Source organism: Pseudogymnoascus verrucosus, assembly GCF_001662655.1.
Source record: "Pseudogymnoascus verrucosus strain UAMH 10579 unplaced genomic scaffold scaffold_29, whole genome shotgun sequence".
Classification (NCBI taxonomy): Eukaryota; Fungi; Ascomycota; class Leotiomycetes; order Thelebolales; family Thelebolaceae; genus Pseudogymnoascus; species Pseudogymnoascus verrucosus.
Genome location: NW_017263680.1, coordinates 79,835 through 103,488, shown reverse-complemented (window position 1 = coordinate 103,488; position 23,654 = coordinate 79,835). Strand labels below are relative to the sequence as shown.

Genomic DNA, 23,654 nt, shown 5'->3' with positions numbered 1-23,654 from the left:
TGTACATTTCTGGATAACAGCGGTAACGCTCGGATTTATGGGACGCCTAGATATAGTAGGCCAGGCAATGTCGGAGTAATTCCGAGATGTTTGGGCCACAGGGCGATTTGGGGTAAGTGTGCGGGGAGAGCTTGACTCTATTGGTATATGGGGACCCGACGAAGGCGGGGTACAAACTCGCGCAACTGTACTACCTTGTTAGGCTCAGGTTCGTTCTCCCCCACTTTCTGTAAGATTGCGGGGAATCCCTGGATTTTGTTTCCTGGACAGAAGCTCTCCGCGACAGGATTTCCAATCTATATATTTTTCGGATCTCTTTCTGGGAACATGTACGAGATAAAATGATTGGCTCTGTGTTTAAGCTAGATCTGAGACTAATCTTCAAGTGGTGTCAAGATTTCCTAAACGATGGAGCTTTTTAGCTCCATCACCACCCATTCTTGAAGATCCAACAGTGTCGCAAAATCACCCTCCTCTTCACCTGAGTCACCCTCCTCTTCCTTTTCATTGTTGGATTGCACCTCATCGCCAGCCGTCAGACAAGCCATGACCACTGACGCGTATTTCTTCCCTGCCATAAACTCCAATTCTTTGATGATGGCCCCGTCACGAATGTCGGTGACTAGCATCCTCCTTTTCTCGCTGAGCTCAGCGACCTCTACCTGTCCACCAAATTCAAGCTGTAGACCATGCCGAACTCTAAAATCTTCAGTTTTCCGCCGCAGAGCAAGCAGCAAAATATTCTGCAAAGAGCACCAAAGTCCAATCTCTAAAAGCACGCAACCGAGAGCATATAAATCGTACTGCTTCTTGTATGAATTGTGGGAACCGCCGGTAAGTTCTGGATGGCGGTATATATCTGTTTCTTTTTGTGATGATGGCGCTTCTGTGATATCCAAAGGGTTATCCGCGCGTGCATATTCGTAGCCCCCGAGGTAGACAGGACATAAGTTATCAGCTTTCCAATTATGATCTTTCTCTCGGCAAAAGATCACATTATCAGATCGGATACCTTTGTGCAGCCAACCGGATGTGTGAAGTTGTAGAACTGTTTCAGCAAGTGCGGCTCCGAGAGAGACACGATCGCTTAAGCTTGGTCGGCATTCCATGCGCAGAAGCTGAAGTAAAGAGCAGAAATCCACTGATTGAAGAGGTGGCGCCTCGAATATGTAGGCGAACTCTCCGCTAGAAACCTTCAACGAACCTTTGCACTTCAAGGAATGGAACGAGGGATGAGTAATGTTCCCAAGCAATGTTGCCAAAGCTTCCACGCGGTGCTTTAATTTCGACTCGTCAGCTTTTTTGATTGTCTTCCATTCAAGGAGAACCCTTTGACCCTCGTATACTGCGAGTTCTCGTCTCTTTTCCGCAGAAGGTGGGGAAAACCCGGATAAAGAAGCAAGATGGAGTTTGCGAGGACCCCTGGAATTGTTGATTGGAATTCTTCCCCGGGAAGGGTAAGGCCTGTGCGACATCGTCGAAGCGATATTAGATCGAGACGTCCTATTCGTGTCATATTCGGTAAAGTCAAGGGCTAAACGTCGTTGTTTCAAGGTGGCAGCAGCAGAAACAGCACTCTCCAACCCTTCTTTCGATATGTCGGGACTGAGAAGCATTTTGATACTATCTAAGTCACTGGAACTTTCGGTCTGAGAAATTACATTTCTCAATAGTGCCTCTAGTGCCTGTTTGAAGAACTCTCGATCCGAGTTCTCTAGCAAATCGTACAGACGATCGTTAAAATATTTAACGTCCTGGATGAGTATTTGAAGTCGCTCCTTGTCGAATGCCGCCCATCGGAGTCTCTTCCATGGCGTGCTGCTCTTATGTAATCTCTGAGCGGTCTGGTTCTGAAGTTTGGGTTTCAACATAGCCAGTCTCCCCTGAAGTCCTTTTCTCGTTGCTGCAATGTCCTCCAGTTTGAGATCGTCATCTGTAACCTCAATACGAAGTTCATAGTCCTTCTTAATTTTGTTCACGTCCGTAAGGATTGCCTTCAACTGGTGGAGATGCTGGGAAACAAGGCTCCAGTTGATTTTCCGATTTGGCTTCGTCTCCAGTCCTACCTTTTCTGCCCACTCACACAATCGGTACTGTTCCCATTCAATCATGCAACGAACAATATCCGCATCTCGACCAAAGTTCTGCGCTGTAGAAAGGAGCACAAATCCCTGGATGCAGCCTTGAAAGATGGTCACGCTTAACGAAACGACGCCAACTACACCTGCTGCGACGTCGAAACCGCTCATGATGGTAAGGTCCCAACGGAAGATGAAAAGTGGGAGACAGAAAGTCGAGATCCAAACCAAGATAAGATCTCAGATGTCAAATAATTGCTAGCAGAGTTGATGTAACATGCATTCTTTCCTAAAAAAATATATAGCATTTTACTCTGCGTAAAATGTAACAGAGATGAGGGTAAGATGAAGACGCTTACAATATTGTTCACCAACCGAAGTACGCCAATGCAACGCGATGCAAGCACGTGGATCACATCCACAAAAGAAGACCAACTGCCTAAATGCATCCGCGGCGAGTGCAACAATAGAAAACACCAACAATTCGCGATCGATATAGAAATCGACAGCGATAACAAAAGTCCGGCATATTTTGCGCGTTCATACCCTTATGTATTGATGGTTGAGCATTTCAAACCCCCGACCGATGGTGATGATTTCGCCCTATCAACTCATCATCACAGGTATATGCTTTCTGAACCACAGAGAATTAGAGAATACATCTCGGAATAGGCATGCGCCTTCGCCAGCCTCAATTAATCTCGTACTTGGCCTTAGATTGGATGGGCGATTAGATAGGCTGATGCGAAGTCATGCATGTATGATGTGTTGTCCTTGATCGTCCAATGATTAGCGATATGGCGAAGAGGGACGCATTCATACTATCCACCCACACAATCCTTCATGCATCACAGCTTCACAGCCTCACAACCTCACAGCCTCGCCTCCTACCCCTCCTTTTATTGTAACATAATCAATATAGACTGTTTTCTTTTTTTCTGCCTTGTTTCCATAGAATCATGAATTTATTCGCAGAAGCATACCTAACCCCGTCTCTCCATTTTCGCCGAAACCGTCCAAGCAGTGTACTGTTGGAGACAAAAATTTGGCCCAGTATCGCTGCGACAACTTATACCAAGACCCGAATATGGACTTTCATCAGACAGCGCTCAGCTCCTTGAACTCTCTTTGTACACCGGAAGTAGCAGATTCCGGCGAGCTTCAACCAATCTTGGATCAGGCCTTTGATGTGATATCCGACATTCTCTATTATGACTTGAAAAAAGAACAATGGGCTCGAAGACCGAGAACATATGCTCTTCTCTCCATGATTCACGCCGTCAAAGAGATGGATGCTTTCATAAGTTTAGGCCATACAGATATCTCCCTACCTTACGAAACCAAAACCAGCCTACCTCGCGATCTGCAGTCTCCGGAGATGTTCAGCAAATTCTGCCAGTTCCAACACTATGTATTGAGCACTGCATACGACCTGGAGAAAGGAGGGCATTGCACTGTCAAAGATGGCAATTCTTTCTTCAAGTCTAACATCGAGAAGATCGGTAAAGGTGGTTCTGGGTTAGTTCATAGCAAAACGAAACATCAAGTAGGCTAATCTGGTATGTAGAACCGTCGAAAAGGTCCAGAGTAAACTCACTGGCATCATTTACGCTCGCAAAAGAATGAGACGAATAAAGAAAGGCAATGGACGAGAAGTCTTCAAACGATTCGAAAAGGAACTTCATACTCTCCGAAAGCTTTCCCACGATCATTTAGTTGCGGTCAAAGGAAGCTATACTGACTTGAACTATGTCGCCCTACTCATAACACCTGTTGCAGACTGTAATTTGAAGAAATATCTCCAACAACCATTACCGGAGTGTGACAAGTCTGTCTTTAGGACTTATTATGGCTGCCTCACAAATGCTGTCAGATACCTCAAAGACAGCCAGATTCGCCACAACGATATCAAGCCAGAGAATATTCTGCTTCACAATCAGCACATATACATCGCAGACTTTGGTACCGCGCTGGATTGGTCAGGGACTGAGTTTTCCAATAGCGTCACAAAAGGAAATATCACCTCCGTTACACCTCGGTATCAAAGCCCAGAAGTCAATTCAGGGGCTCCTAGACGGTCCTCCAATGACATATGGTCGCTTGGCGTTGTATTTCTTGAAATGACAACGGTACTCCGAGGCAAAACCCTGAAGAATTTGGAAGACCATTTCCATAGAAACGGAACCGCAAACCCTTTCGTCTTCCACAACTTAGATGCTGCTATCAGCTGGTTTCGAGTCTTGCAACCCATGCCGGGACTTTCGGATAACACTCCACTCCAATGGATAAAAGAGATGATCAGTAAAGATCCCATCAACCGTCGTACCGCAGTCGATCTTTTTGAAGATATTGGTGAAGCTGATGGTGGAATCTGGTGTGGCAGATGTTGCAAGGAAACAGAATCTGAATCCGAAAGTATGTCGGATACAGATGAAGACATGGACAACACGATTAGACCCGATCTTCCAATGCCGGTACAAAATAAAGAGGTCATGGAACCTAGTCATTTGTCGCCCTTATTACAACCTGCTAGGAAAGCAGACGAATATACCCTCCAAGACTCTAAGATAGTGATCGAGGCAGAGGAAGTAGAAAAAAACATAAGCCAGGCCTCAAAGCCAAATTTCGAGTACGCTGTACCATCACCGTATACGTACGTCAACTATCCGCAACAGGCTTCAATTGAGTATGATACACAGTTACTTCCTGGTGCTTTTCCAGAAACGCCAGACGAGGAGCTTCCCCTCATTATCACAGTTGAACCATGTACGTATAATCCGGCGCCAGTTCTGGAAAAAGACAAGGATATTACGTTCGAATCTGAGCCTTCAATTCTCCCTCAGAACGTCATTACAGCGCCTGTGAAGGACAGCATAGAGATTGTGTCGATCGTGGAAGAGAATAGGGATATACCAATCCAACCCGATGCTTTGAATGTCCTTCAGCAAGCCACTACAGCTCCAGTGCAGCATACCAGTGATCTTGCGCCAGTCGTGGAAGATAATGGGGATTTGCCAACCCAAACCAATGCTTTAAACATCCCTCAGAAAGCCACTGCAGCTCCTGTGCAGGACAACGAGGATCTTGCGATGGTCGTATGGTTTCCGCCTATTGTAGAAGAGAATAAGGGTTTACCAATCCAATGCGATGATTCAACCCTCTCTTTGCTACCTACTGAGGCTCCTATACAGAATCACATACAGCTTACGCCGTTTGCTCAACTCATATGGACAAATTCTGATGACATCCACACTTCGCCATCTTACATTCTCAAAACCCGCATCCGTCGGAGAAGAAGCTATGATAATTTAAATCATATTTCTATTGCTCTACTGCAGAATATGTCCTCGGTGGATAATGATCGATTACGGCGGAGCACTAGCTACGAATCTCTACAGGACGACTATGAAAATCTCGTACCGGATACCTTTATGAGGATTAAGGAAGAATTATTATCCTTTCGTCTTAGCCCTCTGTGGGTGGGGAAGCTCTTAAAGATTCAAAGGGCTTCCAACCCCCCCGAACCCGACAAAGGTGAGAGCCCGAAGTACCAACCAAAATCCATACCTCTCGAAGAAAATGGCATAAAGAAATGGCTCAGCAACATGCGTGCGCCTTCATCGTCTCCACAAAATAGCCCAATCGTCTTACAAGGGCCGTCAATAAACAAGAAGGAGCCACAGCCAACAGCTACTAGGATGAGCCCTGAGGTTTCTCTCCCGCTTACCGCGGGAAACCTTGATGACCTCAGTCACAAGCCCAAGGTAAAGGAGAAAATCAAACCAGTGAATACCAATATTTACATGAAAAGGATGGGCCCTGAGGTTTCTCTACCGCTTACCGCGGGAAATCTTGACAACCTCATTCACAAGCCCATGGCAAAGGAGAAAATCAAACCAGTGAATGCTAGTATTTACATGAAAAAGATTTGGGATGATGCGGCTTCATCTGCCCCAACATCTGTTATGTCATCTCGAACAGCAAAACGCTTTAGCAGTGCCGGTGTCTTCTTGCCATGGCAAGACAAGACACTCAATTTCTTAGGTCAATATACAAAGGAAGGTAGTGTATCTGCTGTCCGTCTGCTTCTTAAATCTGGCTGTAACCCTGGTAAGAAAGGAGAACCACGTTGGGAACCCATTTTCAATGCGGTAAGAGGAGCTAGTGATAGGCATGTAAAATGCGTCCGTGAGCTCATCAACTATGGTGTTGATGTCAACGCAAAGAACAAGGTATCCAGACGGACTCCACTTCAGTATGCGATTGAGCATGAAGCGTGGAGTGGATATTCAAATCTCATTTACATACTCCTTGCGGCAGGTGCGGACCCAAATATCAAAGATGCAATGGGAGATGTCCCGCTATTGCAGATCCTCTATGGTGGAAATGAGCCATTGCCGAAACATAGAAGAGATGCTTTAGCTCTTCTTCTGGCACCAAACTACAGTACAGACATTAATGTTTCGCCGCCTGGAACAATGAATGGGCCCCTACATCTTGCAGTGCGACGAAAGGATCCTTGGGCAGTTGGTATGCTCTTGGAAAAGAATGCGCCTGTGGATGGCGAAAACGGAGCTGGTCTCACCCCGCTTCAATTGGCGATGGGGTCTTGGACAGCAACGACAAACCACGATCAGCTAGAAATCTTGCGTCTTCTTCTCGAAAAGAAAGCCAATGTCAATGTCAAAAATACGACAGATGGAAGAACACCATTGCACATCGCAATCTCTCTAGAGATCATTGACGCTGTGAGAATGCTGTTGCAGCACGGTGCCAAAAGAAGTATCAAAGATGGGAGTGCCAAGTCTGCAAGACAACTCTATCAGGAGCAGGCCAAGGCTCATAAGAATTGTAAAAAGTGTCCGGAAGTCAAGACGCTGATGGAGGATAATTCGATAGGCAATCTCTGAAGGAAAAAAACGAAAGGGTATACCATGCTTATAGTGCTGTTGGCAACTAGCGATATTAGTAATATCTATTCTGGGGTTTTGATATTTGTTCAATTTGCACATCCTTATTCCTTTCAGTTTTTTCAGTAACAGTGTTGCACAAGCCCGCGAGCAGCCAGCGAGACCAAACGCCATCCATGATAACTCGATTCTAAGGGGTTGAATTATTAGAGTCAAATTTGATCCCCGATGAGCGGGTCGAGAGCAAAAGGCAAGTAAATTTGGAGCTTGTGCATATCAGATTGGCAGGGTGCCCACAAGTCTCCACCTCATTCACCAAATGACCACACCACATTTGGAGATGTACGTATATCACCACGTCTGCGTCGTCGTCAGTGCACACTCACGAATGAAACACACATCTGTTGCTTTAACCTTCCAGTGCCGATAGTGTTCTATTGTCATCATGTGGGACGTTAATAATAGATATTCGCCGTTGTAACTAGCAGTACCATTCATTACTTCGGGAGTCAGTGTGGGGTATATTACGTTCATCGGGCTGTCGTCGTAATTGTGGCTTAGTCCATCTTCTCCCCAACCAAATGTCGCGGAACATGCCCTCGTCAATCTGCTAGATTTTCTACTTTTGCAAAAATAATTGTGGTTATTGGTGTGGAATTCTATTGTAAATCATAAGGGGGATATTTGAAATCTCTACAGAATTTTGGCGGGACTGTACATTGCCGTACATTCAACACTTGGTTACAAATCAACGGAATATTTGAGATGCGTTATGATGTGATTTCGTCGTCGTGTAGGGAGTTCTCATTCCAGCCAAGCCAACATTTTATAATCTAGCCGTAAGTTAAAACGAGCCTCATTCTCCATTGGTCGTCTAGCCATTTTACAACAGGCAGAGCATGTAGAAAATATGCAGACACGAGCCAGCACTAATAACATATAATAGGATATGCTACGATGAAGGGTCCAAAACTAACGAATGACTGGTTCTATTTAACAGAAGTTCAAACTATCGATCTCAGAAAGTAATAATCCTCATCCACAATCTGATTGCCATATCTCCCCCCCCCTCTTCATCACTTTCTTAAATACTTGATTCCAACCCCCTTCATGCCCACAACGGATCACGATATACCCATTGGAACTGTCTATTTAGTCGCCGAATCGTCTATCACAAGTGGAGCGCGGATTTTGATGCTAACAGGGGTAATCGTATACCCGTCGGCAATAACACCTCCCTCACCACCAGCATTCCACATAAGCTTCCAAGTGCCAATGGTATCAGTGGCCTGGGCCCAGAATTGCTGTTGCATAGTTCCATCAGAAGCGATGTAAGATAGGTAGTTACCAAAGAGGACGAAGCCTGTTGTTACCCCACCCGTGGGAAGTGAACTATTGTTGCTACTGCCGTAGAAGCCAACTTGGGTGAAGGCGCTGTCGGTTGGAACAATGTACAACAAGGGAGTGGTGCTAAAGGCAGCGTTTGTTGACGTGACGTTCCAAGTTGCAGTTTCGGACGCAGGATCGGTGGTAGAAACTATAGAGTATGTGAGCGTTTGAGGAGGAATATTCGGGTAGATGCAAAATACATGTAATATTCGAAGCCACAGATACTCCGTTCAGCGGGGTGGAGCCAATGTAAGCAAGACCTACGGCAATTGTCAGTATTAGGACATAAATATACTGTGGTGAAAGCTTCAAAATAATTGTCCATACCATCGCCATAGAAAACAGTTAAACCGCTGATGTTTCTTCCGTAGGCGTATAGACTGAGATTAGACGGGTCGATTGGGTCGGCAGCATTGCTCGAAGTGGCCCCAGGGATAGCCAAGAGAGCTGCGATGAACTTGGAATTGAATAACATCGTGTACGGCGGTGAGGGCTGATAGGGCGAATGATGACAATAGCTAAGAAGTAGGGAAGGTAGGTATAATAGTAAGGGAGGTTGAAAGTGAAAAATAAATATTGGACCCAGGATACTCTTAAGTAAGCTCACTTTAGGGACGCATTATAGACTTTGATAATGGTAGTATAAAATCAATGCCTCGTTCGGTCACCTTCCACGTGCGATGTTGAGGGGCGGCAAATCCCATAACGCATTGATCAATAATCGAAACAAGGGGTTGTGATCATTAGGTTCTCAGCCTCAGCCCGATTCGTCCGGTGCTGACGCGTTGGTATAGTTGTTATGCTAAGCAGTATTATAGGATCGAGGCGTCCGGGTACCTGAAACGGAACGATTGGGGTTAGTACGCCGGTACCTGACCCATCTGCCAAACGGATCATACCAATCAAGACCAACCAATCCCATACAAAAACAGGATGCTTATTGTGGTCCCCGCTATTGTTCTCTATGCATATTTTTCATTTAAGATCCCGGTATAAGCTTTATCAAGGCTTCGGGGCCGCGCAGCCCTTGCTAATTATGTTCTTAGCTCACCCATATCTAAGTAAGATCCAAAAAAAAAAACTTTGACTAGGGCATCGAGACCTGTGGTGCTCGTAATTCAAATGGCGCAGTTGTAAGTCATGAGACGTTCTTTCTCCTTACTTTGTCATCGTCTTACCATCGGCATTTCTTGCGGCCACTTCCACCTACAAGCGTCCACGAATAAAATGGACTCATTACTCATGGTATGGTCCACGACATGTGTTTTTACTAGGTATATTTTTTATTCTCACTTGAGTGGTTACGTATCAATTCTTTCCTAATTCATGCATACCCTATTTCGGACCCTTCTCTGCTATCAAAGACGTATACCCTAGGTCCCATCCAGTCTGGGGCAGACTGTCGTCCATGGTCCCCATTCTCAGGGGTTAACCAGTACCATGGTGAAGAATAACGTATATAATGTCAAGAAAGCTGCGACGAGAAGAAGCATCCAGTTCAGCATTCTTCCTAGCTTTTTTCATTTCACAAATTATCGCAGTTGTTTCCCTCCAAACAACACATAAGAGTTCGGCAGCATGCATTTTTTTGCCTTTGCAGCTTCTTGCCTTGCAACATATCTTGTTTCCGGTGCTACTGCGTCTCCATCCACCCGATCGCTCTCTAAACGATGCACAAATTCTGCAGAAGATAGATCTTGTTGGGGCAACTATGATCTCTCAACAAACTACTACGACGAAGTCCCTGATACTGGAGACACTGTTGAAGTGAAAACCCTTCCGCATAATCACAAGGGAACCAACTAACAAATGTAGGTTTATTTAGAGCTGGTTAATACCACAGCTTCCCTAGATGGTGTTGAGAGAAATGTGCTTCTTGTCAATGGTACATTCCCTGGTCCAACCATTATTGCTAATTGGGGTGACACTGTTGGTATGTATTCCTGGCATCTTGCGCTTCCACGCTTTCTCACAGAGTATCTTAGTTGTCCATCTTTACAACGGCCTTTCAGACAATGGCACCAGTCTTCACTTTCACGGTCTGCACCAGAATTTCACTAATCAGAATGATGGAGTTGCTTCTATTACTCAATGCCCCCTTGCACCTGGAGAGTCGATCACTTACACCTGGAGAGCTACGCAGTACGGCTCATCTTGGTACCACTCTCATTTCGCTCTTCAGGGTATGTATATTACTCAAATTGAAGTCGCCTTAAATTACTAACTATTCCAATAGCCTGGGAAGGTGTTCTTGGAGGCATTATAATTAATGGCCCGGCCACGGCCAACTACGATGAAGATGCAGGCATCCTATTCTTGAATGACTGGACCCACGAGACAGCCGATGCTCTGTACTCTGCAGCTGAAACTACAGGCCCACCAACGCTTGACAATGGTCTCATCAACGGCACTAATGTCTACGACACTGGTGGTTCTCGATTCGAGATGGATTTCGTCTCGGGAACTTCTTACCGCCTCCGACTCGTCAACGCCGCCATCGACACAATGTTTAAGTTCATGATTGACGGCCACACTATAGAAGTGATAGCTATGGATTTTGTCCCCATCGTCCCATACAGCACTACCTACCTCAATATCGGCATAGGCCAGAGATACGATATTATTGTCACCGCCGACCAAGCCACCGCCGACTATTGGATGCGGGCCATTCCCCAGACGACCTGCAGCGACAACGACTCTGCTGACAACATCAAAGGCATAGTACGATACGACTCTACTAGCACTTCTGACCCCACTACCACCGCATACACCTACACTGATTCTTGCGATGATGAATCCATGTCCGACTTGGTTCCTTACCTCGCACTTGATGCCTCCGACCCGGACATAAGTGACGACTTTGCTGTTACTGTAGGGAGGTCTGGAAATGTCTTCAAATGGTTCATGGCCGCGACAACCTTCGTTGCTGAATGGGACAACCCGACCTTGCTCCAGATCTCAGAGGGAAATGACACGTACACGACCGCGTCTCACGTTATTGAACTTCCAACGGCTGGAGAATGGGTTTATTTCATCATCGAAACTACCAATGCAGTGCCACATCCAATCCATCTTCATGGTCACGATTTCAGCATCCTGGCTCAAGGCACTGGTACATATGCTACGGTCGCCCCAACACTGCAGCTCACTAACCCACCCCGTCGTGATGTTGCCATGTTACCTGGTGGCGGTTATCTAGTTATTGGATTTCAGACCGACAACCCTGGCGCATGGCTTATGCATTGTCACATTGGATGGCACACCTCAGAGGGCTTTGCACTACAGCTCGTCGAGCGTGTTAGTGAAATTACAGCACTTATTGATGAAACAGTTTTGAGCGACACTTGTACAGCTTGGAACTCATATGTGAGCAGCAGTGGCGTTGTTTCTTCTGATTCTGGCGTCTGAGCAAGCCTCTGTTGACACGGAGCAAAATGAAGACTGTTTCGTTTATCGAGAGCTAGAAGAGGCGATGGAAGTAGTGAGCGATATGGATAGAGGACGCATATCAGGAGGGGTCGATTAGTAGCTGGCTTTATTGTATGTACATGATAGTAGTATAGCTATCGGATTGAAATCCCTCATTATCTTCAAAGACAGACATACACTTATTAAAATGCTGCACCACAACGTGGACAAATATATTATTGACTTTCTTACAACGGGTTCTGTATGATATGGAACTACTCTACCGACTTAAGTATTTACTCGACCTGTTTACATACGCCAATTTATACGATTTGTTCATGCTCAAAGTTAAAGTTCTCCAACTGGAACTGATGAGGCTGTGCTATACGCTTATGGTCGAGGGAAGCTGTAGATATCTGGGAGTTGGACGAAGTAAATTGCCTCTCAGACTGTGATATCGGTTCACCCATGCCTATCTGTCTATCAAATGAGACCCGGCTGTGCTGGCATCGTCCTCTAGAATGCATCCTTCAAACTTTATGTGATGACTACTTTATCTAGATTCTCATCATGCGTGTACATAGCCAACTGATATAGTATGGAAAATGATCACTCCTGTAATACCGTGCCAAATCACAGTAGGGATCTCAAGCCAGGGAACCCCATCATAAGAAGAGGCCCGTGTCAACCCCATCGAGAACAAATCATGCAAAACATACAAAACATACCAAACATACAAAACATACTTCACCCATTTGTTGCGCTCATAAGCGACGGGGGAGATCAATATCTGCCGAGCATATAATTTGATGGCCAAATCAATTTTTGGTCATAATGATAAAGTCCTCTGCCGCGGGGGGTACTACGCAAAGATTGACTAGCTGGCCCATGTTACATGATGTAGAATCGCAATCATGGCTTCATCGGACCAAAACAAAACCACCCTCGACCACGAGATTTCTCGGCTGACTCCAAAGATTTAAAGTACCTGGATATCCATCTTTTGTAAGACTCGAAATAGTGACTAATAGTTTGTGATCATTGGGTTGGCATGAGAATATGTCGCATAGATTCTTTGTGGGAATATCTGGAATTCTAGACTCTGTTTAGCTTCGACCCCCCTGTAAAAAAACAGATGCAGGACTGACCAACTCCACTGGGAAAGACAACACTAGCGGGGCGAATAGCAACCGATCTTGACAACATATACTGCACCGCAAAAGAATGGGCACGGAGATATCACCGGTGTTTAACGTTGATACCGACAAGGTTATGAGTACCAAGACTAGAAATTAGGTGTCCGCTTGCCTGCCGTCCTTCTGCCTCGTACTCGCTCCGACTCGTACTCGCTATAAGTCCGAGGGAGCGAGATAAGATTAATCGCGATCGCTTCTATCAAACGCCCGTTCCTCCTACCCGAAGCTTGCACCTTGTCGAGACAAACCTTGTTAGCTAGTAATAACGCAATGTAAAAATTACACTTTGTGTGTACGTATTACTGCAAGCTTCTTAAGGCTCCTAGCGTTATAAATGCAATATGAAATTGTTTCATTGCTCTGCGATTTACTGCCTTTTTAATTAAACTGTTTACGCTTAAAGATCACGTTAAAACCTTTCTCGCTCGGGAAAAGAAGTAAAAAAGCCAACCTACCACAGATACCTTGAGAGTTTCGCGTATCGGCTTTTTCCGCAGCTAGACTTCTTTCTCTCGGCACCACTTTATGCACCTTAAGCTTCATTTAAGGGAAAGCGAACTAACTAGCGGCTTTAAGGGTATGTCCTAGATAGCGCGGGATGTGGATTTTTCTTTAGTGGTAGCCATGACGTCTGTCTTCACTTGTAGTATATTAACCCCGCCCTGCCATGGGCGGTCATTAGTGACATTGAGATTCAAATAATTACAGATACCATTCAAACCCTCATTACAGAGACAATGGGCTTCCCACCATACACAAAAACCTTCCACACCTCGCCCTACTCCGGCATTGACCCTTCACGTCCTGAGCTCTCTACAGCTGGAAAGACCATCGTGGTCACAGGCGGCGGCTCTGGTATTGGGCCTCGTATAACCCAAGCATTCGCAACTTCAGGCGCCACGAAAATCGTCATCCTCGGGCGTACTGTTTCCAGCCTCGAGAAGACAAAGAAAGAGGTAGAAGCAGCTCATACCAACGTCACAGTTTACACCTCAGTTGCCGACATTACCGATGAATCTGCAGTCAGCAAAGCATTCGAGGGCATCGAGAAGGCTCTAGGGAAAGTCGATATACTCGTCAGCAATGCAGGTTACTTGCCGGATACCAAGCCTATCGCGGAATGCAACGTCGAGGAATGGTTCCGGGGAATGACTGTCAATGTGAAAGGAAACTTAATCCTTTCAAAAGCTTTCCTTAAGCACGCCGCCGAGAACCCGATTTTCGTGCACGTGTCCACGGGTGGTTGTCACATACCTCCTATGCCCGCAAATAGCGCGTATGCAGTAAGTAAAATGGCTGCTGCTAGGATGATGGAGTACCTCGCTTTTGAGAACCCACAGATAAGGGTTCATATTATCCACCCAGGGGTTATCCAGACAGAAATGTATAAGAAGAGTTCCGAAGGTGGGCTTGATTTTGCGTTTGATGACAGTGAGTAACATCTTATTTAATCCCCTCCCCCCCTTTATAAATTGATGAAGATTAACTGTGCTAATGTATATATGTGCTTTAGTCGAACTTCCTGCTTCTTTCGCAGTGTGGATTGTTAGCCCTGAGGCAGAGTTTCTACAAGGCAAATTCGTCTGGTCGAATTGGGATATTGAAGAACTAAAGGCTAAGAAGGAGCATCTCCTTTCAACCGATGACCTGACACTTGGTCTTCAAGGGTGGCCTTAGAGGCGTGGGAATGAGTTGTGGTGAAAGAGGAATTCTGGGTTTATGGGCCATAGAGCGCAGATTAACAAAATGCATAAAGTATGAGACTTATATAGTTACCAACATGTTTTTATATGATCCTGTCTATGGTGTGGTGGAATGACGAGCAACAAGGGTTACTGTGGGAGCTTACAGCGGAAGAGATAATGACTAAGTCAAGTATAGATGGATTCCCTAACGATAAGAAGGGTCACTAGTCAGTAGTGTGTGATGTAATGCTTAAAGTTCGAGACTTGCCCTATAAGGCGGACGGGAAAGTTTTAGCGCATTCGTAGCTACGAAGCTAAGTAAGCACATCTACGAAGTATAAGAGAGGCTATGTAGTCCGATCTTCTGACGCTGCATATAGTAACGTATAACCGACCTTTTATAATATACAGGTTTACTTACCAGTACAACAAGTTGACCTCCAGTCGAAGATGACCTCTCAGTTGGATAACAGCCGAGCTACCCTTAGGCTCTTCCTGAACAATCACCCAGAGATCAAATATGTGTCGCCCACAGATCCCGAGTTCTCCTCATTGAAGATAATCTACAACCAATCCGTGTCTGTTGCCCCAATGGCCATCGTCCGGCCCCAAACGGCAAATGACGTAGCGGCTCTGGTCTACTTCTGTGTTGGTAGTTCTATCCAATTTACCATCCGCTCAGGTGGGAACAATATATACGGATTGTCTTGCGTCCAAGATGCTTTGATGATCGACTTGCGGGACATTAACTACATTGAAGTGGACCAGACCAAGTCATCCGTAACAGTGGGTGGGGGGGTCATAGTGTCCAATCTTCTTAGGGAGCTGTCTAAAGACGGACTTGTGACACCTACAGGTGCGCTCGGTTTCCTAGGTATTGTTGGGTGGAGCACATACGGAGGATACGGACCGATCATGTCTAGGTACGGTCTCGGCGTAGACAACATTCTGGCGGCGAAAGTCGTCAATGCAAAAGGAGAGGTTGTCGTTGCTAATAAGGAACTGCTGAAGGGTATTCGTGGAGCGGGAGGAGCACTTGGCGTAATTGTGGAACTGACGGTGAAGGTTTATCCGTTGGGTCAGGTAAGTCGCTGTTTTAAAGGCGCCTAGAAAGGGAAACTGAGGTCGAATCAGGTTCTTGCTGGCATGATCATCTTTGACTCACAGGATATCACATCGACGTATAAGAACTTTAATGCCGGATATCAAGCACTACTGGAAGATGGCAGTGTTCCACTGGAGCTGGGCATATACCAGTTTATTATGAACGCCCCTCATGGGAGAGTATTTGCTTTGGCATTGGTGTGGTCATCGGAAGATCACGACGCAGGTCGCGCGCCACTATCGCAAAGATCGCAGCCCTTGGCCCCGTCATGATGAACACCGTTGAACCGAAGACGATTGCAGACCATATTGATTTTATAGGAACACAAGTTCCCCAGCGCGCATATGGTACGTGCCAAACCGTGAGTATTCGCAAGCTGAATGAGGATGCCACGGAGATTCTAGGTAGGGCATTTGAGAAGATGCCCTCCAGCTTTGGGACGTCATTCGGCGTGCATGAGCTCCGTGGTCTTTCGGCAGCTCCAAACTCCGATTCGGTGTTTTCATCGAGAGAGCCTCACTTTATGCTAGAGTTAATTTCTTTGGTGGCAAAGGAGGAGGAGGTGAATGAATCTATCGAGTGGGCCACGGGTCTTAAAAACGAACTACTCCAAATGGACCCCAAAAACCTTCTCTCAGGGACGTACATCTCTGTGACTCAGCCGGGCGACGTACCGTTATCCAAAATTTATGGCCCTGGCTCCAACTTCGAGGCCCTGCTGGGTCTCAAACGGAGGTATGATCCTCAGAATGCGTTCAGCCTAGCTGTACCTAGATTAGTGGAGCAGTGACAGGGAGTCAACTGCTTGAAGGATAAAAGTAACATAAACGCAATGATTTAATAGAGGGGTGTTTGCAGTGATACAGCGTACTTTCACCACGATTACAATCTCATTATGCTCCATCCAGAATATAAATTGACAAAAGAGGTGGCTAAGCCATAGTTCGCCAATGAAAAGAATGTACCCGCCACTCTGTGCACCCCACGCCAAGTGCCACAGCATATTAATATCCTTTTATTTATTTTAGCTCCATGGGGATTCAGGGCTGTGCGTGAGGTGAGAATCTCGTCAGCGCTACAATACTTACAGGGCGTTTTTTATACCACAAGCTCAATGTGCTTTCGAGATCTAGCACCGAATATTTAAGATCAAGGGCTTCAATGGGCAGGGATGACATAGAAACTGCTGTTTTGTGTTCGCTGATATCTGTTGCAGGAAAGCCACTGTTCTGGCTGTCAGATCTTCCATTTGAGGCTGTTCGGCAGAATATTTATCCGTCCGATCTCCGACCACAGGCATATTTCTCCAATATACACTTCCCCAGGGGGTTTGTATTCGGGCGTTAGATCATATATATGGGGTTTAGCATTAGTATCATTTCCCAATATAATGGCAAATAATAGAAGGGTGATTTTAAAAAGATGGTTGGGGAGAGGGCGTCAGAGAGGATGACGGCCCGCTAATTGGCGATGGTGAGGAAGGATAACCATTTTCGTATTCGGAATAGCCCACGCTAAGCCTATCTAGACAGCTCGTCAGCTTCCTACTCTATTTTAACCATAAAGTCAAAACTACCGCGCTTTCGCAAATTCTTGACTAATTCACCTCAATGAGTTGAAGGTTGTCTCTTACTCCATGGCAATGTTTGATGATCTTGTGGCGGAGGGTTACTCCCTCGCCCAACGCGACTGGCGACTCACCATCGTCGTCGCGTCCCTGCTTCCCTTCGCCCTCACATATCTCATCACCTCCCTACGCGCCTTCCTCGCCGCAAACAATAAAAGTGATTCTAGATCTGCTCCCATCGCCCCCTACGCCGTACCATTTGTGGGAAATCTGATCTCCTTTCTCTACGACAACGAAAGAGCCGTCCGCAATGCCCTGTTCGTCCGACGATGTCACGTGCCCCCTTTCCATAACTCTCACTAACACCCCGCCACAGCAGCAGACACGCCCGCGACGTCCCTGTGCGCTTCCGCCTCGCCAATAGGAAACTTACCTTGATCTCCGGCACCGCGAATGTGCTCGCCATGTTCCGCGGCTCGCGCTACCTCGACTCGACCGAAATCATCATCATCACCGTTGACAACGCCTTCGGTGGCGCCGGCGCCGGCCGCGAGAGCTACGCCCTCGACGACACGGGAAGCCGCAAGGAGCCGCTGCCTGGTTCACGCCCCCTCAATATGAGCGATCGTATCTGGTACCTGCAGCACAAGACTGTGCACACGAACCTTGTTGGCCCACCCCTTGTTGAGATCGCTGAGCGCTTTGTCCAATACATGGGCGAGGAGCTTGACCGCGCTATCCCTGAATCAGAGACAGACTGGGTTGACGTGCCTGACTTCTACGGCCTCATCCAGTCGACCATGTTCGCCGCCAGCACCAACGCCATCTACGGTCCTCACCTGATCGGACTGAATCCCGACATTAACAAGGACTTCTGGGAATACGACCACCACATCCCGACGCTCTTCAAGCTAGTGCCGCGTCTCTTCGCGCCCAAAGCCTACGCTGTGCGTGATCGCCTGCTCGCCTCCATCAAGAAGTGGCAGGCACACGCGCGTGCGAACCTAGACTTCAACGACCCAAAGCTGGAGGGCGTGGTGTGGGAGGAGTTCTACGGGTCGAAGATGATGCGAGACCGCGCTGTGGATTATACAGGCGTGAAGGGCATGACAGACGACGTGCGCCCGACATTTGACATAGGACTACTTTGGGCGTAAGTGCATTTTTTACCACTCCTCTTACTTAGTCTATACTCTGGCTACTCACCCCATCCCATACGTCGTATCTGCACTTTACTAACTTCAGCCAGCGCAAACGCAAACATTGTCCCTACAGTTGGCTGGTGCCTCATCGACATCCTCACGCGCCCTGCCCTGGCAGCTACGGCGCGTGCCGAGATCGCAGCACTCTCCCCCGGCGGGGGTATTGACATGCAAGCCCTCCTGGCAAGCCCACTCCTCCAATCCATCTATGCGGAGGAGCTGCGCCTGCGCAACGCCATCTTCATCCAGCGCACGCCCATTGTCGACACCTTCAAGATTGGACCATGGAAGTTTCCGAAGGGCGACCTGATCATCGCGTCGAGCTGGCAAGAGGCGCGGAATCGGGAGACGTGGAATCAGCATGGTAGGGATGGGGAGAAGCATGATGTGGAGGAATTTTGGGCGGAGCGCTTCTTGGTGTACAAGGATCATCCTCTTAGCGGCCCTAGACTCATTGATCCCGCGAAGTTGAAGGGCGGCGAGGAGGCGGAGAAGGCGGAGGGCGGCGAGGCGGTGCCGCCAAAGTTCGCGCCGGAGAAGGTGGCGGGCCAGTTTATCCCGTATGGTGGCGGGGAGAACATTTGTCCAGGCCGGTTTTATGCGAAGCAGGAGGCAATGGCGGGGATGGCACTGTTCCTGTCTAAGTTTGAGATCGAGCTCCAGCTGGAGCCGGGACGAGTGCTGGAGCCGAATAAGAAGCAGTTTGGGTTTGGGGTTATGGGGCCGAAGGGGGAGATTAAGGCGAGGATGCGGAGGAGGAAGGCAGAGTAGGGAATGGGGGCTAAGGGCTAGAGTCTGGGCGTTAGGGGTCGAGTGTGTATGCGGGCATATATGTGTAAGTAAATAAGTATATAAGTATCTAAGCTCAGTAGGTCCACGCTGTGGGACTGCGTAGTCTCAACCAAAATGAGTATATTCTGCACGGTCAGGATAGACTAAGACGAGAAGTTCGCTGATAAGTGTTCAGTGAAAGTCTTGTCGGCGTGCGGGCTGTTCGTTGTTGGTTGTCGGGCTAGCATTAGTGGAGATGCTGAGTGTGCAGGTATGGGAAAACTACGATGGAACGGATGCATCCAGTTAGTAGTTGATTAATTAGTGATATGATATTTATATATTGAGCGCGTGGTGTGGTTAATCCACCGGTCAGGGAGGCGAAGCGCCGTGCTGTGGTTCCTGGTCGCAGATGGGCTGCCCAAACAACAATGATACTCACAATAAATCCAACAGAAGGCTTTCTGATATATGCAGGCTAACCAGCCACAGAAAAACCAACAGACAGCTGCCTGAATATGAATGGATTGTATTGTTTTGATATGAAACGACCCATGCGCCTCACGCCTGGTGATTCTCATGTTACTAACCTCATATGTAGAAATCCAAAGTAATAAAAGCAAGCTGTGTACCACTTCCAACGACTTACTATCAAAAATTACCAACCTCAATACCACGCATATATAAATTACAGCTCCAAGGATTATATTTCCAGCCCCGATACTCCTACGTTTTCCAGTTCTACACAGCGAATATGGTATCCAACAAGAACAGATTATACATTGCCCTTTATCCTAGCGGTGCTACGGGTGATGTCACCCCGGAAGAGCGACAGTAACTAAATTAACTATATTGCCACTTATACACAAGTTAATCATGTATGTAGATATCGTTGGGGATTTCTTGTTGGGCCCAAAGCAGAGAAATCGAAGGAGGTTCCGGGCACGCGCTACCACGTCAAGAACAGCATAGTCACGGGCTGGAATTATGAGGAACTGAGTTTAAGAGATGTTCAAAACACGACTACACTACTCGCACGACTTTTAATTGCCAAGATCGAGGATGACGAGCGCTTGAAAGAAGTGTTCAGAACAACTCCCTTCGTCCAGAACGACCCGAATTGGAGATGTCGGACGTGGGTCGAGCAGGTTTTAGCTCGTATAATCAGTGACGGCGGAATTGTCGGGACTTCTCAACTGGATTGGCGCGCGATTGAGCAGACTGGGAGAGAGTATGTGGCTAAAAAGAAGTCTGCGGGTCGGTATACCAATGCGACTGACCTGATGGGGCCCAGGTCAGCTTGGAACATGCTTAAAAACCTAGAGACTGTACCATGGACTAGTGATTTTTTACTACATATGATCTTCCTGTCTAAATTATCAGATCTCACCCCACCACCTCTGTCGTGTAGTCTCCATCTTTACCTCCTCAGGGAACGGATCCAAAAACTTGTGGAGTTGGTCTCGCCAGCCTGTTCTCAAGATATTGCCACACCAAGCAGATGTATATTCCCAGTAATGAGGATACCATCCTGAAAACTCCCAGTCGATAAGACCAACAACTTGTCCCTCGCGCACAAGTATATTATATGGGTTCAAATCGCCGTGCGTGAAAACTGGTGGCGGCCAGGGTCCGTCCTGCTTTGCGGCCATATCTTTGACATCTTCCAGATCCTGGGCAATTTCCACGTTCTGGATTGTAGAGGGGTCACAATACTCTCTGAGATAAAGATGGAACTCCTGGATGGTCTTGAAAGGGCCAAAGCGCGATACTTTCCGGAGAATGCGTGAATCATACAGAGATCCCCCAACGCAACTCTCCACTCCTATGTCGGGGGGAGGTTGGAGCGCCCGTAGTTCCTCGAGCATGTCCTTTAGCTGTGTAAATATGTTTTCCAGCGACTCTTCGGACAGCTCCTTAGATGCTGCAGGGAACCCAACACCCTGGATTCTCTCCATAACAATCCAATGTAAGCACGCCCCTTGTGTACGAAGGAGGAGTAGACTTTAGGGACAGGTAGCGATGTGTTCTCCGCAATATACTTCATAGTTACCGCTTCCGTCAGATGAACCCAAATTCCAGACTTGACGATTTTGTGTTTCGAGATGGGAACACATATGCCATATCGCGTGTAGAATTCTACCAGTGGTTTTCAGCGCCAGGAGAGTAACCATTCGGCGGATGAATGTATTGTTTATGGCGAGGCTTTCCGTGTTTTTATGATGGGCCATTGCCTCCTTGAGGCCATCTTGGAGCGTCATCTTTTAGAGATGAGAAAGGAGAAGGCCGCATAACTGGGTGTTGGATCCCAAATATGAGGGAGATACCAGATCGTAGGCGCCGATCGTGTTCCTGTCGTTGCTGTGTCGCGTTGTGGCCTGGACCATCGGTGCCTTACATGTACACTTGGTATGTACATATGCACGGCCCGCGCCGCGAAACCGTGCACCAGCCGCCACACCACAGTTCCTGTCCTCCTTGCCTTCCTGTCATTTTATCTCGTTGGAGCTCCCATCGCAATCTAACCTTGTGTAGTATTGCGAGTATTGTTACTATTTCGGTCAATGGGCATCAATTGACGCCAATTTCGAAAACTGCGCTTGCTATAATGGGCTCGCCGTACCTACTCTCGGTTGGCGATCCTGCGCCAACAGACGAGGAGAAGACCAAAAGTCTCAAAGGCCAACTCGGTTGCTGGAACATCTCCACGGCTCCGTCGGTACTCGCCTCTGTTTGAGCACTACGGGGAGTTCGGCTGGGTGGGGGTCGTGTGAGCGAAGCCCCGACTTGTTGGTGCTCATGCGACACAAACCCCTGCCATCTCACCTTCGAAGAGTATTTTCAAACATCTTCCAATAATATCTCTCGAGAAGGATGGAAAGGAAGGAAAACAAACTCTCGGGTGTATAATCCCAGGAGCTTATTTCAACCCCCACGCTGTAGGACCCTATCCATCCCTGTTACCCCTTGCGGCTTGCAGAGGGTGATAGGGCATTATTTAAACGTGATAGCACGTCATATGCCACGAAACACGCGCGATACATTTGTCTCCTTTTTCATATAATCTGTTGGATCCTCTGTAGTATTGTAGATATGTAGATACGGACAATGTAAATTATGTGAAATCTCTCCTACTTCTTCCCCGAGCCAACGACGGGCCAACGAAGGGCCAAAGAAGGGCCACCATGCCGCTCACCGATGATCAGCTATGGACCCTCCAAGTCGTCGAGCGCGTCGCGTCAGGCTTCTCCCTTTTGGGTATAACTACTATTATCGTTACCTTTTGCTTATCAGAACACTATCGGAACCCAATCCATCGTCTCATCCTCATTAATTCTTTCTTCAACCTATTCGATGCAATTGCTACGATGATATCCCTCAGCGGCCCAAGAGCGGGAAATGGCTCAGCTTTATGCCAATTCCAAGGCTTCTTGATGCAAATGTATGTTCATCTGGCACACAGTACTCGCCAACATTAACAATTATAGGTTTCCGCCGGCTGATGTACTGTGGACAACCGCCATGGCTTTTGACGTCTTCCTTATTGTCTTCCATAGATACGACGCAGAAGCTTTGCGCAAGCTTGAATGGAAATACTTCAGTGTGATCACTACACTTGTATCAATTCCTGCGATAGCCTTCCTCTTTGTCAACACACAAGAAAAAGGCCCCATGTACGGCAGTGTAACCGTATGTGAATATTTCCGAGTTCAGTGTTCCAACAACTAACATCTGATGATAGCTTTGGTGTGCGATAAATCCTAATTGGGTACTCTTCCGCCTAATATTTTACTATGGACCAATATGGTATGTCTCCTTGTCGTTTTTTAAGCTATACTAACCTTTCAGGTTTCTCATTTTAATTGCTATGGTGTTATATGGCCTCATCGGCGTGAACATTCTCAAGCGAAAGCAAGCGTTCAAAGCAATCAGCAACGACTCTTTTCCTCTGGAAACTATATCCCATAACGACGGCGATTCAGACGACGCCAACGCCCAAGATGGGGAATCGGTAACTACTTTCTCCCGGCCACTCTACTATGTACTAACATTCCCAAGACCATCACCCTATACCGCCGGCCACCGCCCAGTCGATCAACATTATCATTTAGACAATACGTTCTAATGCCTTTGATGATATTCATCGTTTTATTGGCGATATGGGTCGCGCCAACAACCAATCGCGTTGCTTCATTTACCAATCCTGGTTATTTATCAGATCCGCTTCTGCTTGCTGTTGGCGCAACTGGTTCGTTACGGGGGTTCTGGAACGGAGTTGTTTTTATCACTATTGGCATGAAAGCTCGGAAAGGGAAAACAGGGGCCGGATAAGACGTCACATA

General features: G+C 47.1%; 10 protein-coding genes across 10 annotated transcripts; 7 read left to right on the top strand and 3 right to left on the bottom strand.

Annotated features, from left to right (window-relative positions):
* Positions 1-346: 346 nt before the first annotated feature.
* Positions 347-2,702, bottom strand: VE01_05902 (uncharacterized protein). The gene has a single exon (XM_018275360.2). The coding sequence runs from the start codon at positions 2,247-2,249 to the stop codon at positions 402-404; it is 1,848 nt and encodes a 615-aa protein (XP_018129292.1). The 5' UTR covers positions 2,250-2,702; the 3' UTR covers positions 347-401.
* A 235-nt stretch (positions 2,703-2,937) lies between these two features.
* Positions 2,938-7,089, top strand: VE01_05901 (uncharacterized protein). The gene is made up of 2 exons (XM_018275359.2): positions 2,938-3,596; positions 3,646-7,089. The coding sequence occupies exons 1-2, from the start codon at positions 3,166-3,168 to the stop codon at positions 6,986-6,988; spliced, it is 3,774 nt and encodes a 1,257-aa protein (XP_018129293.1). The 5' UTR covers positions 2,938-3,165; the 3' UTR covers positions 6,989-7,089.
* Positions 7,090-7,968: 879 nt separating this feature from the next.
* On the bottom strand, positions 7,969-9,050 carry VE01_05900 (uncharacterized protein). The gene is made up of 3 exons (XM_018275358.2): positions 8,705-9,050; positions 8,578-8,637; positions 7,969-8,525 (listed from the first exon to the last, which is right to left on the bottom strand). The coding sequence occupies exons 1-3, from the start codon at positions 8,850-8,852 to the stop codon at positions 8,137-8,139; spliced, it is 597 nt and encodes a 198-aa protein (XP_018129294.1). The 5' UTR covers positions 8,853-9,050; the 3' UTR covers positions 7,969-8,136.
* A 559-nt stretch (positions 9,051-9,609) lies between these two features.
* Positions 9,610-11,894, top strand: VE01_05899 (uncharacterized protein). Its single transcript, XM_018275357.2, has 4 exons — positions 9,610-10,144; positions 10,193-10,310; positions 10,363-10,560; positions 10,614-11,894. The coding sequence occupies exons 1-4, from the start codon at positions 9,956-9,958 to the stop codon at positions 11,783-11,785; spliced, it is 1,677 nt and encodes a 558-aa protein (XP_018129350.1). The 5' UTR covers positions 9,610-9,955; the 3' UTR covers positions 11,786-11,894.
* A 1,715-nt stretch (positions 11,895-13,609) lies between these two features.
* VE01_05898 (uncharacterized protein) lies at positions 13,610-14,743 on the top strand. Its single transcript, XM_018275356.2, has 2 exons — positions 13,610-14,412; positions 14,495-14,743. The coding sequence occupies exons 1-2, from the start codon at positions 13,719-13,721 to the stop codon at positions 14,656-14,658; spliced, it is 858 nt and encodes a 285-aa protein (XP_018129351.1). The 5' UTR covers positions 13,610-13,718; the 3' UTR covers positions 14,659-14,743.
* Positions 14,744-15,054: 311 nt separating this feature from the next.
* Positions 15,055-16,561, top strand: VE01_05897 (uncharacterized protein; the record flags this gene model as incomplete). Its single annotated transcript, XM_018275355.2, has 3 exons — positions 15,055-15,749; positions 15,801-15,968; positions 16,019-16,561. Exons 1-3 carry the CDS (start codon positions 15,117-15,119, stop codon positions 16,559-16,561), a joined length of 1,344 nt encoding a protein of 447 aa, XP_018129348.1. The 5' UTR covers positions 15,055-15,116.
* Positions 16,562-17,343: 782 nt separating this feature from the next.
* On the top strand, positions 17,344-19,694 carry VE01_05896 (uncharacterized protein). The gene is made up of 3 exons (XM_018275354.2): positions 17,344-17,655; positions 17,715-18,491; positions 18,588-19,694. The coding sequence occupies exons 1-3, from the start codon at positions 17,408-17,410 to the stop codon at positions 19,309-19,311; spliced, it is 1,749 nt and encodes a 582-aa protein (XP_018129349.1). The 5' UTR covers positions 17,344-17,407; the 3' UTR covers positions 19,312-19,694.
* Positions 19,695-20,065: 371 nt separating this feature from the next.
* VE01_05895 (uncharacterized protein) lies at positions 20,066-20,626 on the top strand (the record flags this gene model as incomplete). The annotated part of the gene is made up of 3 exons (XM_018275353.1): positions 20,066-20,145; positions 20,198-20,542; positions 20,611-20,626. 3 exons carry the CDS (start codon positions 20,066-20,068, stop codon positions 20,624-20,626), a joined length of 441 nt encoding a protein of 146 aa, XP_018129346.1.
* A 64-nt stretch (positions 20,627-20,690) lies between these two features.
* Positions 20,691-21,269, bottom strand: VE01_05894 (uncharacterized protein; the record flags this gene model as incomplete). The annotated part of the gene is made up of 1 exon (XM_018275352.1): positions 20,691-21,269. The coding sequence occupies one exon, from the start codon at positions 21,267-21,269 to the stop codon at positions 20,691-20,693; it is 579 nt and encodes a 192-aa protein (XP_018129347.1).
* A 1,168-nt stretch (positions 21,270-22,437) lies between these two features.
* On the top strand, positions 22,438-23,643 carry VE01_05893 (uncharacterized protein; the record flags this gene model as incomplete). The annotated part of the gene is made up of 5 exons (XM_018275351.2): positions 22,438-22,753; positions 22,800-23,001; positions 23,054-23,118; positions 23,161-23,323; positions 23,371-23,643. Exons 1-5 carry the CDS (start codon positions 22,497-22,499, stop codon positions 23,641-23,643), a joined length of 960 nt encoding a protein of 319 aa, XP_018129344.1. The 5' UTR covers positions 22,438-22,496.
* Positions 23,644-23,654: the final 11 nt, after the last annotated feature.